Genomic DNA, 13,711 nt, shown 5'->3' with positions numbered 1-13,711 from the left:
GGTTAAAATCTCTTGCTCCAGTACTCACTGTTGTCTTCTAGGCCTCTTTATGCCTTCAGGCTCTGTCTTTGTTTTTATTCTTCATCTTCTCACTTTCCACTTTCTTTTTCTATTGGAACCACTAACTAGGTTCCTTTCTCAAGCCATGGCAGCTAATATTACCAGTGGTTTGAAACCAGCAGGCTGTTCCCATGAGGCCTCGACAGTAGCTGTTGGGAGGAGGCAGGCTGGAGGGGAGGACTGAAGGAGACTCCATGTTTAGATCTTGGGCTACATTCAGCAGGGAAAAGGGTATGCCTTGCAAGGTACACCTGGCATTTCATATTGAAACTTTGAATTCTTTTTACTTTAGAATCATTCATTCATTTATCCATTCATTTATCAGTGTACAGTGAACCAGGCAGTGTGTGAGTGGCTCAGATAGAAATATGCTTTCTTTCCAGCTTCAAAGAGATTTTTTTTTAACTTAGAATTATTTCATATTTGATTTCTGAAATTCCAGTATCTGTGTTAATTTCAAAACTTTTGGGAAGAAAGAGGCATGTTATATTGGAAAGGCTTTGGAGCCTGACAGATCAGAGCTTCAATCCCATTAGTGCCACTTATTAATAATCTTCAGAATTTATTTTACCTTCCTGAACCTGTTTTCTTTTCTGTAAAATGGGAATAATAATACTTGTCATTCATCTCTGCTTCTCTTCATGCATGTGCTTTGTATCTTTCTGCAGAACTAGTTTTCTCCCCAGCTTTTAGCCTTGTGGTAGAACGCTTACCCCAATAACTACTGAGTTTTTATGTTAATTCTTATAACCACCTGCAGAGACTAAGTCTTTCTGAGTTCAGTTGTAAATTATTTGTTCCACAGCTTTGGTCAGTTTTCTACGCTGGATCACTTTACTCTGACCTGTGAAGTGTGGCCCCACAATATATACTTAACTTTCCCCTGAGATTCTAGGGGAGATTTTCAGAGAAAGGAGAGCGAGGTGGCGTGGCACAGACTTCAGAAAGTATGTGCCACAAGTGAAAGCACTGAACTGGACAGCACTAAAGAAAGTCAACGTATTGTTATCATTAGATGGTGTAGTGCTTTGTGAAAGGTCACTGAATATAGCATTTATTCAGTATAGACATAGCCATTGTTTAGCATTACAACAGACTGGATTGGGCCCTTATATTGCCTTGATTTTTGTCAAGGGCAGTAGTGTAGTGATTATTAATTCTTTGAATTATTGTAATGAATACAGAGTTTTGCAACTAGTCTTATATATCCAAAATTATTTAAATTACACTGAGTGCCTGAAATGGCCTTTTGGTAGATAGAATTCATGATTTTTTTCTTACATATCTTTGTATAAAGCATTTTTGGGGACTTCCCTGGTGGTGCAGTGGTTAAGAATCTGCCTGCCAATGCAGGGGACATGGGTTCGAGCCCTGGTCTGGGAAGATCCCACATGCCGCAGAGCAACTAAGCCCATGCACCACAACCACTGAGCCTGTGAGCCACAACTACTGAGCCTGCGTGCCACAACTACTGAAGCCCATGTGCCTAGAGCCCGTGCTCTGCAACAAAGAGAAGCCCCCCACTCGCTGCAACTAGAGAAAGCCTGCGCACATCAACAAAGACCCAACGCAGCCATAAATAAATAAATAAATAAATAAAGCATTTTTGTTAGATAGTGCTAATGAACTTTTGGCAGTAAGTTGAGTGTATAATCAATTTTTTCAAATGCAATATAGAAATAAATGTTCCAGTAGTTGAAATTGTGAATCATCTCGTTCTATTTCATGATTTCATTTAATATCTGACCCTCAGCTCTAATAATGTGTTAGGGCATCTTTTCAACGTCTCAGACATTGTGAATGGAGTGCTCAGTAATAAATTGTATAGCTTTTAACTTTGTTTTGGTTCATTTTCTTTGTACTATTTGAGTATCGTAATATGACAAGATACCTATATACCCCTCTATAGATTTAATAGTTATTGTTGCTTATTTGGACCACAGATTATAATAATAGGTATAATATACCTTAAGTGTTAGCTCTGCAGCAACTTTTTTTTGGACTTCTGCTTTATCCTTGGGAGGAACTTGAAGTATGTATTAATAATACCTTTGTTTTGTGATCCTGAGATATAGTAGAAATCAAAGCTCCTTTTAAGTATTGGAGATTGATGTTATAATTTATTTGAATTATAGTTATTCTCCCATTTTCAGTTCTAATAAGGCCTTTATGTATCAACCCATTGCTGCATTGTCTCTATGGACCCCCACTTGGGCCCCAGTCTGGTCAAAGCCCCCTGCCTCAGTGGGGGTGCGGTGGGGGGAGATTCTTTTCCCGTGAGGATTTACACAGCCAATAACCAAACCAATGCTGAGACTGAAACAGCACAAGCTTTATTCAATGGCCAGAGAATGGAGAAGCAGAAACTTAGTTTGCAAATCAGTTTCTTTTAGGGGGAGCAGTCAAGGCAAGATTTTTAAACGTAGGGTTAATGAGGGGGAGGCACATGCATTGGTTTTATTGGAATAGGCAGGGTTCTTCTTGGAACTGGGATGCCACCTCCTTTTCTTCCTTCTATGGTCCAGTACTTCCTGTCATGGCTGTTGGTGGGTGTGTCATTTAGCATGCTAATGTATTACAGTGAACGTATAATGAGGCTCAGGGTCTACTGGAGGTCAGGTTTCCCACCATCTTGGGTTTCACCAGTTCTAACCAGATCTGGTGGCCACTTGTTTTTCTCTTCTGGTGGTTTCCTGTAAGACAAAGATAACACTTCTCCCCAGCTTAGATTCTCTCAAGGAAGGGGGAGAGTTAGAGTCTGGGAGTAACAGCCATGGTAAGAAACCCATCTTGTCAAACTGTGGGTGTGTGTGTATGTGTGTGTGTATGTGTGTGTTAAGGTTTCTTCCTTAAAAAGCTTTATTGAGATATAATTCACAGAGTAAACAATTCACTCATTTGAAGTATGCAATTCAGTGGTATTATCTTTCTGTTTTATCTTATTAATTTAAAAGAGTTGTGGTAAAGTACAGTTGACAATGTGGAGATTAAGGGCGCTGACCCCTGCACAGTGGAAAATCCACCTATAACTTTATAGTGGGCCATCTGCATCTGCGATTCTGCATCAGAGGTTCAGAACCAACTGCAGATAGTGTAGTACTGCAGTATGTATTTATTGAAAAAAATCTGCTTGTAAGTGGCCCCTTGCAGTTCAAACCCATGTTGTTCAAGGGCCAACTGTATGTAATACAAAATTGCCATTTTAACCGTACAATTTATTGGCATTAATTACATTCACAATGTTGTGCAGCCATCACCACTGTCTATTTCTAAAACTTTTTCATCACCCCAAAGAGAAATTCTATAACCATTATGCAATGACTCCCCATTTTCCACCCTCCCTCCAGCACCTGGTAACCTTTAATCTATTTTCTGTCTCTATGAATTTGCCTGTTCTAGATATTTCATATAAGGTGAGTCAAACAAGAATTGCCTTTTTATGTCTGGCTTATTTCTTTTAGCATAATGTTTGCAAGATTCATCCATGTATCAGAATTTTATTTCTTTTTTAGGTTGAACTATTGTTGTATGTATATACCACATTTTGTTTATCCATTCATCTGTTGATGGACCTTTGGCTATTGTGAATAATGCTGTAATAAACATTGGTGTACAGGGATCTATTGGAATCCCTTTTTTCAGTTCCTTTGGATATATATCTAAAAATAGAACTGCTGGGTCGTAAGGTAAATCTATGTTTAGTTTTTTGAGGAACTGCCAAACTTTTCCAAAATAGCTTTTTACATTCATACATAAAAAGTATTTTACATTCCCACCAGTAATGTATGAGGGTTCCAGTTTCTCTAAATCCTTGTCAACACTTGTTATTTTCTGTTTTGTGAAATTTACTTATTAATTTATTATTATTATTGTTATTATTATTTATAGCTATCCTAAAGTGTGTGAAGTGATATCTCATTGTGGTTTTGGTTTGCATTTCCCTAATTATTGGTGTTTAGATGTTTAGTAACTTTTCATGTGCTTTTTGGCTATTTGTATATCTTTGGAGAAATATTTAAACAAACCTTTGCCCATTTTTTAATAGGGCTGTTTTTTAATTGTTGAGTTGTAGGAGTTCTTTATATGTTCTAGTATTAATTCTTTTTCAAATATATGATTTGCAAATATTTTTCACCATTCTGTAGGTTTTTAAATTTCTCTCTTAATACTAACCTTTGATGTACAAAAGTTTTAAATTTTGATGAATCCAGTTTATTTATTTTTTTCTTTTATTGCCTGTGCTTTTTGTGTCATATCCAAGAAATTGTTGCCATATCCAATGCCATGAAGATTTTCCCCTATGTTTTCTTCTACAAGTATTTATAGTTTTAACTTTTAAGTTGAGATCTTTGATGCACTTTGAGTTAATTTTTATATTTGGTATAAAATAAGGATCTATGTTCATTCTTATGTATATAGATATCTTGACTCCTTACCTGTACATACTTCGGCATCTGTTTTCTCAGAAATGAAAGCATTCTCTTAGATATCTCCACAGTACAATTATTAATTTAGCAAATTTAACCCTGATACAATATTATATAATACACATTTAATATTGAAATTTCACCAGTTATCCCAATAATATCCTTTATAGCAATGTTTATTTTTTATTTTTGGCTACGCATTCCAATCCATTATTACACATTGCATTTAGTTTTTATTTTATTTTATTTATTTATTTTTTGGCCATGCTGTGTGGCTTGCGAGATCTTAGTTCTCCAACCATGGGTCGAACCCGCACCCTTGGCAGTGAAAGGGCGGAGTCCTAACCACTGGATCGCCAGGGAATTCTGCACTTAGTTTTAATGTTTCTTTAGAATCTTTTAATCTGGAGCAGTTCTTTAGACATTTTTTTATCTTTCAGTGTCCTTGTTGTGTCTTGAAACTTGTCATACCACAGCCTGTTATTTTATAGATTGTTCCTCAATTTAAGTTTGTCTGATTATTTCCTTGTGTTTAGAGTCAAGTTATCTGTGTTTGGCAGATGTGTAGTTGTAAGTGATATTAATTAATTAATTAATTTAATTTTTTTCCTCCTTATATTTTTGTTTTCTTCCTTCTACTTTGATTTTATTCTCTTGGTCTGACCTTAACATATTTGACATCTTAATTTTCAGCCTTCCTTCTTTCCCAGTATAAATATTGAGGGCTTCCCCCCCCAGTTATATTCTAGAAGTTTTGATATGTAATATTTTTATTATTAAGTAGTTCTGAATATTTTCTAATTACCTTATTAATTTCTTCTTCAAAATTATTGTCGGATTTCAGAGCTTATGGGATTTCCTCTGGTCTTTCTGTTCTTGATTTCTAATTGTATTAATTGCATAGTACTCACAGAATTTTATTTTTGTGTTCCCAATGCTTTGAATTTTGTTGGAGGTAGTTTTATGTCTTGCATATTATAAAAATTTGTAGAGATTCAGTGTGTGTTTGAAAATTAATTCTTCAACTTTTAGGTGGAGTGTTACATGTATGCCACTCAATACACTAAAAAAATTGTTTGTTTTTTGGTCTGCTTGAGCTATGAGTTACTGAGAGAGAGAGTAAAATCTCCCTTTAGGAAAGTGAGTTTGTTTCTTCTTCTATGTCTGTCAACTTGGCTTTACACATTTGGAGGTTATGTTGTTGGGTGTATACATGTTTAGACTTATTATGTCCTGGTTAATTTCAGCTGGGTTTTTTTTTTTTTAATCATTATGTATGACTCCTTTTAATTTCTATTCCACTAATGCCTCCCCACCCAATACCTCTTTCATCTAATATCAATATGGCTATATTGATTTTTTGGGGGGTGAGAGCTGAGGGTTAATGTTAGCCTGTATTTACTTTTTTTGAAATTTTATGTAAATTCAGGTAAGAATCTACTAAAACAGAAAAGAAAACTCCACAGAATTTTAGAAAGGATAAACAAATCTAAATAATGTATATTTGGAAAAATAGTTGTAAAATATGCAAACTTTCCAGCAATATTAGTAAAGAAAAATAATGAAAATAGACCTAAATATATAATGTTAGTAACTAAAAAGGGATCAAACCTATTCATATAGCAGAGTTTTATAAAGAAATGAATATTATGTCACCCTATTCAATAAATTTGAAAATTTCAATGCAGTGTATAATTTCTTAGAAAAATATAATTAATACAGTTGTCACAGGTAGAAATAGAAAAATGAAAACGACAGTGTGAAAGAAGTGAAATATTAAAAATCCAACAAAATGACACGTGTAAGATGTTTCATTAGCAAGTTTTAGCAGACCTTATAGTCATAGTCTCCTTTATTGTCTTCTAAAAGGTTTGTAGTTTTGTTTTTCACATTGAGATCTTTAAAAAACCTGGAATTATTTTATTTTAGAGAAAAGAAAAGGAGAGGAAGCTACTCAACATAGTTAATGAGGTTGGTTTATTATTGGTACCAAACCAAATGAAGATGGTACAGAAAAAATATAATTGTAAACCAGAATTGTTTATAAACACAAATGTAAGATTCCTAAGTAAAATCAAAGCAAAGCAATTTCATCTATATATTTAAAAATTACGTTATAACCAAGTAACGTTTATCTCAAGGTATACAAAGATGTATCAGCTTCTAAAATCTTTTTAAGTAAAATGTCATGTTAAGAGAATGAAAAAGAAAACCAAATCTTGTCCACAGAGGTTGTAACTAACAGTCCTACCAGTTATGTATGAGAATACCTGTTATTCATACTCTGGCAAACACTTGGTGGTTTCAGGTTTTTTATTTTTGGCATATTTGGTTGTTAAATAATAGAATATTACCAGTAAGTTTATTTGCATTTCTCTCATTTCTTGTAACGTGAGCATAATTTTCTGTGTATAAGTCTGTTTTAAACACACTGAAAATTTAAAATGGGAGAGTGACACTTATTGCTAATAATAAACACTAATTTGTTTACTTGAGGACAGGGACTATTTTATTTATCTTTGTACTTCTAACATCTTATAAAATGCTTGGCATATAGCGGGTATTTAAAGATACTTTTTGAGTAAATTGAATAAATAATTAGTAAACTGTGAGCCTTCTGAAGAAATTTGTGACTTAACTCATTTTTGAATGTCTGAAAATAGAATAATTTTGCTATGTCAAAGAAATGGGATTTTTACTAGCAGGTTCCAGGAAGTAAAGAATGGACAGGATTATTCTTTTAGTTTATGTTAATACTACAGGCTCCCATAATGTGTGGATAGCTGATAAAATCCTTAATCCTAATTATGCATGATTTAACAGTATTCATTTGCTTGGTGCTTTCAGGGTGTATACTATTGCATGGAAAGATAATATCATTTATTTTTTGACATATTGTTATCCTTCGTACCTTACTAAAAGATTGTTTCAACAATCATTTGCTTACCTGAATTGTATTTCAGTTACTCTAATTTTAAAAAAGTTTCTTTTCCTGCTTTACGGTGGTGTTTTAGAGGATTGAAGTACCTAGATTTCTAACCTTTTAGATAAGTAGGATGTTACCCAGAGGAAGGTATACACAGAATTATTCTTTAAGAATAAACATAGTTGTCTGTGCTGAAATGCTGTTTGGATTTAGGGTCAGAATGAGACAAAGATATAGAACATACCCTCTATTTGGATTAAGGTATTTGGAAATCTTGAGGGGGTCAGGGTAATAAAAAGTGAAGTAAAAGAAATAAAGAACTGTTAAGTGTAATGTTGTAGGCTGCTTTGTGATATTTTCCAGCTCTAGCTAACTAGACTAGCACTCTTCTCACACTGGCTGGCTCCACATCTTTATTTTTAATTTACACATTCTTTGTGTACTATTCTTAACCAAGTATTTCTGATATGCTTGTGTAGAAGCTGGGAAAGGGAGGGACACTAGTCTCAAGATGATTTCACTATTCCTTGTCATTCCCTTATAACCCACCTATACCTTTGTAAATAGTCTATTTGTAAATAAGCCTTCCTCAGATTGGGATAATTTATTTCCTGTTAGGACCCTGACTGATTCCCAGTTGCCACAGTCTCACCGTTTGTCCAGTCCAGTTTGTTCAAAACCAAGATGTCTTGGTCATTTTATCAAAATGTTCACTTCCTGGCTGCCATGGTTTTACATCTTCTCTCTCTTACAGTATGAGATCCTTTATACCTTTATTCAAATTTGATCTGTTTCTTTGATCATCTTTTCTGTTGTGTGAATTCCAAATAGAGATTCAATCTCTATTTCCTTTCCTTATAATCTAAAACACCAATGCAGAAATCTCTAATAGACTGGGTTTTGCAATGTGGAATACCCCTCTTTTCTTAAAGTATCAGTAGTTAGGGCTAAATACCTTTAGACCAAAGCAAGTGGTAAGGCCTGCTGTGTCTCTTTCCCTTTCTAATGCTCAAATGCATACCTCTGATCTTCCACACTCTCGTGCATGGTAGGAAGGAGAAGAGAGCTGTACCCATATACAGTGACCGTTTAATTGTATTAACTCCTTTTTGTGTGAGAATAAGGAGGGACATGAGGGGAGGAAAGGAGACAGGTCCAAATTTCTCTTAGAGGCAGCTGAACATGTAATTGGTTTTATAATTTTTTAAAAAATAATATGTTCCCTATAATTAATAGAATAATGTCTGAGTTCCTTGCATGGCATCCAAGGCCATTTACATTTTCCGTTTTCTAGCCCTGATTTCTTTGTATTTCTTATAATTCTATAACAACAATGGATTATTTACCATTATCACCCAAGTTCACTTTCTTGCCTCTCTTCATTTGCTTATATTGCTCCCTCTGTTGGGAATATTTATAGTACATTGCAAACAGGCAAATTAGCAAAAGTCTACTTAGTCCTCAAGGTCCAGATCCAATGTTAGTTCCTCTGTGAAACATTAGTGTTCTTACAAGAGAATTAGGGTTCCATTTTCACTGATCCTGAATCACTTTGTATTTATCTCTATTAGAAACTTTTATCACATTACTATGTTATATGTGTGTGCATACTGTATCTATTTCTGAAGACTGAGAAGTTCTTGAATGAAGGTACCATATTGTAATTATATTTGTTTTAAACTCCAGTAATTGCCACCATACTTTGTATAATGTCAACTCTTGCTAAAGGCATGTTAAAAATGATCAATAAATGAATGAGTGTGACAGATATTAATTTACTTGGTGGGGATTGCTGAATTTCTCTCTGGTGCCAAGAAATTTGCTTTTACTTCTTGGACCTTTGTGCTAAAATATGTGTCTAGCATTGAGTTAGAATACACGGAATGTATAAAATGAGAATAAATTGGTCTCATTTGTACATCACTAGTACTTTGCATTATTTGGTGTTTAAAAATATGTTTCTCACCAAAAATATAATTCATATATAAGAAATAAACATCATATGAAAATTAAATCTATTTCTTCTCAATATAGTTTGATGAGACTATTAAATACTTTGGCTTAATCCTTAATCCTTATTTTCATTTTTATTGTTTAAGTAAGAAATATCATTATTTATATCTAATTTATATCACAGTTCATTAAGTAATTGATGTTGCCTTTTTGTTTCAGCTAAACCATTTACTTCTAAAGTGAAACAGATGCGATTACATAGAGAAGACTTTGAAATATTAAAGGTGATTGGTCGAGGGGCTTTTGGAGAGGTAAGAGATAAAGATTTTATAGAAGATCTGATAATTGTTTTGCAAGCTATTTTATACAGTCTGTGAGAGAATTTAACTGAAATATTATTTACTTGGTGTTGTAATTGATATCATTGATCAGAAATCATTAAACTTCTGAATGAAGTCTTTCTACATGGAATTTTTTTCCAAGATATTTCTATTTTTCATATGTCATTGAAGTTTGAGTATGTTTCTGTACACTCTTCTGTTCCATTGGTCTGTTTGTCTCTCACTGCCTTAAATTACTTTAGTTTAAAAAGTCTTGATATCTGGTAGTGTGTATACTCTAACTTCCTCCCTCTTCTCCTCTGTTCTTGGCCCTTTATATTTTCATATAATTTTAGAATAAGTGTTTCAGTTTTTACTTACTCTTAAAAATCCACATCCACACCCAGCACCCACACATCTGCTGGAATTTTGATTAGGATTGCACTGAAACTAGAGATTACTTTGTAGATAATTGACATCTTAACAATATTGAGTCAGCCAATCCATGAACATGGTATATTCCTCCATTTATTTAGGGCTTTATAAATTTAACCCACTAATTATTTGTAGTTTCCATTCAGTAGAGTGGATTTATACATCTTTCACCAGATTTATTCCTAGGTATGTGATATTCTTTATGTTATTTTAATTAGAATTATTGGTTAAGTTTCATTTTCTAATTGTTTTTGCTAGTAGTTAGACACAATTGAATTCTGTTTATTGACCTCATACCCAGCAACCTCACTAATTTTACTTTTAAAATCATGAATTGTGTTGGATTTTAATAAAATGCTTTATCAGCATCTTTTGAGACACTCATGGCTTTTCTCCTTTACTCTGTTAATGTGTTGAGTTACACTGGTTTATTTCCAATGTGAAACTAACCTTGCATTTCTAAAATAAGCCAACTTTGTTGGGATGTATTATCCTTTTAATTTACCTTTGGACTCAGTTTGCTATTTGTGTGTGTTGTGTGTGTTTTGGATCTTTGAGAGAAATTGGCCTGTAATTTTCCTACTTATCACATCCTGATCAGATTTTGGTATCTTGGTTATTCTGGCCTCATAAAAAGAGGAGGTATTTCCTTTTTTACTGTTCTTTAGAGGAGTTTGAGAAGATTGTTATTATTTCTTTCTTATATGGTTAGAAGATTTCACTGGTGAAGCCATTTGAGCCTGGAGGTTCCTAGAGAGAGAGTTTTAAATTATATATTTAATTTTTTAAATTGAAATTGAACTATTTGGATATTTTGTATAGATGTATCAGTTTTGCTAGGTTCATCCATGTCATCTGATTTTTCATATTTATTACTATATTGGTCGTTTGCACTTCTCATTTTTTTCATTTGTTACGCTTAGCGGTTTATCAATTCTGTAATTTTTTCAATGAATTAACTTTTGCCTTTTGTATTTTTCTATGGTAGATTTGTTTTCTGTTTCATTAATTTCTGCTTTTATATTTTAATGTTCTTTTCTCCCTTTGGTTTCAACTTGCTATTCTTTTTCTAACTTTTTGAGTTAGATGCTTAGAGCATTGATTTCTAGATCTTTTCAAATGTGCTATACTTTTTCCTCTAAGCAGCTTTAGCTATAGCAAAATTTTGATATGTCATATTTTCATTATAGATTTCCTCAAAATACAATGTGATTTCCGATGTGATTTTAAATTTCTGTCATGGTTGTTCTTGATCTATGATTTTAGAAGTTTATCGCTCCATCTCTAATTATTTGGAAGGTTTTTAGTTATATTTCTGTTTTTGAGTTAGAATGTAATTCCAGAGCAGTCAGAGAATATACACTGTGTGATTTCAAGTCTTTGAAATTTGCTGTGCAGTGTTCTGTAAATATCATTTAGGTAAAAGACATTAATCTTATTTAAATCTTCCATATCCTTAACTGTTTTCTCTGCGTGGTATTTCATTTCCTGAGAGAGGATTTGCTTATTTCTTTCTTATTTTATTTTTTTCAGTTTTCACTGATAACAAATATCAAGTTATTATATCTCCCTAGTGATTAACTCTTTTATCATGATGTAATGGTCCTTGTTATCTCTAAGTAATGCTTTTTGAGTTAAACTTTACTTAATCTGATGTTAGTAGAATGATTCTAGCTCTTTTTATTAGTCTTCTGCATTAAATATCTTGCTCCACCCTTTTAGTTTCAGCTATTACTTTATATGTTTAGTGTTAAATAGAATATAGTTTTTATTTTTTGATCTAGTCTGATAATGTCTTATCTTTAATTGGAGTGTAGTCAGTTGACATTTAATGTAATTATATTACATATTACTATTTGTTTTCTGTTCGTCTTTCCATTCTGTATTATGTTTCTCTCAATTCTTGGATTAACTGAGTATTTTAAATTATTCTTTCCCCCTTCTATTCATTTCTGAGTTGTACCTTCTTTTATTGGTTTCCCTAGAGATTGCCACTTGTATTCTTGGTAAATTTGTATTTTGCCAGTTCCCATTTACCCAAATTTACCTTTCATTGTCATTAGCTCTACATATATTTGAAACCCCAAAAGATACGATTATAGTGTCCCTATTCATTTTAGATTTACCCATGTATTTACATGTTTTCTTACTCTTCACATTCACATACTTATTTATATTCATATACTTGTCTTTGATATAATTTTCCTTTTGACTTAAAAATTCCCTTTAGTATTTTGCCAAGTCTGCTGAGATAAATTATCTGCGTTTTTTGTCTGAAAATACATTTATTTTGAGGTCTTAACAAAATTGTGTTATATACACACATAGCTTAATGGATTTGTACATTTGCATGAACTTCTGTAACTATTATGCAGATCAAGATAGGCTCCCATTGCCCCCTCTATGTGGATAACCACCTTCTCATTAACCATCTATTCTGACTTCTATAATTATAGATTTATTGTGCCTGTTTTTGAATGCTATATTAGTGGAATTATATAATATATATTCTTTTGTTTCTACCTTCTTTTGCTCAGTATTCTGCTTGTGTGATTCATTTTTGTTTTTTATTGGTTCACAGTGTTGCTCTATATGAATATACCACAAGTATTTTATCCATACTAGTGTTGGTAGGTATTCAAGTTTATAGTTTTTGGCCACTGTTAATAATGTTGTTATGAACATTCATGTACATGTCTTTTGGGAGATAGAAGCACTCATCTGTGTTTGATATAACCCTAGTGGAATTTCTGGGTTGCATGTTAAGCATATTTAGTTTTAGTTGGTAGTGCCAAATAATATCCCAGTTGGTTGTCAATTTGTACTCTGACCAACAGTGTATTAAGGTCCCAGTTGCTTCACAACCTCACCAATACTTGGGTCATTTTTTAAACTTTGGACATTTTTTGGTGGATGAGTAGTGGTATTGGATTGTGATTTCATTTTGCACTTCCTAATAACTCTTAAAGTTGAGCCCATTTTCATATTACTTCATATAACTTGGATATCCTTTTTCATAAGTGCACATTTTGGGATTGGGGGAGTGGGAGCAGGTGGGTAGGTTGTCTGACTTACTGGTATATTCTGGATACAGGTCCTTTGTTGGAAGTGTGTGTGTGTGTGTGTGTGTGTGTGTGTATTAAACAAAATGTCTTCCTGTCTGTGGCTTGGCTTTTCCCTCTCTGTATAGATCTTTTATTGAAGAGAAGATCTTAGTTTTGGTGAAATACATTTAATTAAGCTTTTCTTTATGATTAGTGCTTTTTTGTATTCGTTAAAAAAGTTATTTTCTACCCTGAAGGTCATGAAGATATTTTCCTCTGAAAAATCTTTTTCATTTAGGTCTATGATCCGTCTGGTATTATTTTGTGGTTTGTGAGGTATAGATCAAGGTTCATTTTATTCTTTGTGGGTTTCTCAGCATTTATTTAAAGACTACTTTTTCTACATTTGATTGCAAAGGAACTTCCACTGTGAATCAGGTGACCCTATATGTGTTACTTTTATTAATTTTTAATAGTTTTTAATGTAGAATTCTTGTTCATGTTTCATTAAGTTTATTTATCAGTCTTTGATGTTTGTGGATGAGC

At 33.1% G+C, this 13,711-nt stretch overlaps 1 protein-coding gene across 14 annotated transcripts in view; it reads left to right on the top strand.

Annotated features, from left to right (window-relative positions):
* CDC42BPA (CDC42 binding protein kinase alpha) overlaps positions 1 to 13,711 on the top strand; it is a 322,438-nt gene that overhangs the window by 54,024 nt on the left and 254,703 nt on the right. For 13 of the 14 annotated variants that reach the window (XM_007167184.2, XM_007167178.2, XM_007167177.2 and 10 more), the window contains exon 2: positions 9,586 to 9,677. In XM_007167184.2, coding sequence (XP_007167246.2) covers positions 9,586 to 9,677 — 92 coding nt within the window. Of the gene's footprint in view, positions 1 to 9,585; positions 9,678 to 13,711 lie in introns of those variants that run through there. The other variant, XM_057542580.1, reaches the window with a different exon arrangement.

This window comes from Balaenoptera acutorostrata, chromosome 1, assembly GCF_949987535.1.
Source record: "Balaenoptera acutorostrata chromosome 1, mBalAcu1.1, whole genome shotgun sequence".
NCBI classification, from domain to species: domain Eukaryota; kingdom Metazoa; phylum Chordata; class Mammalia; order Artiodactyla; family Balaenopteridae; genus Balaenoptera; species Balaenoptera acutorostrata.
This window is presented reverse-complemented; position numbering and strand designations above follow the sequence as displayed.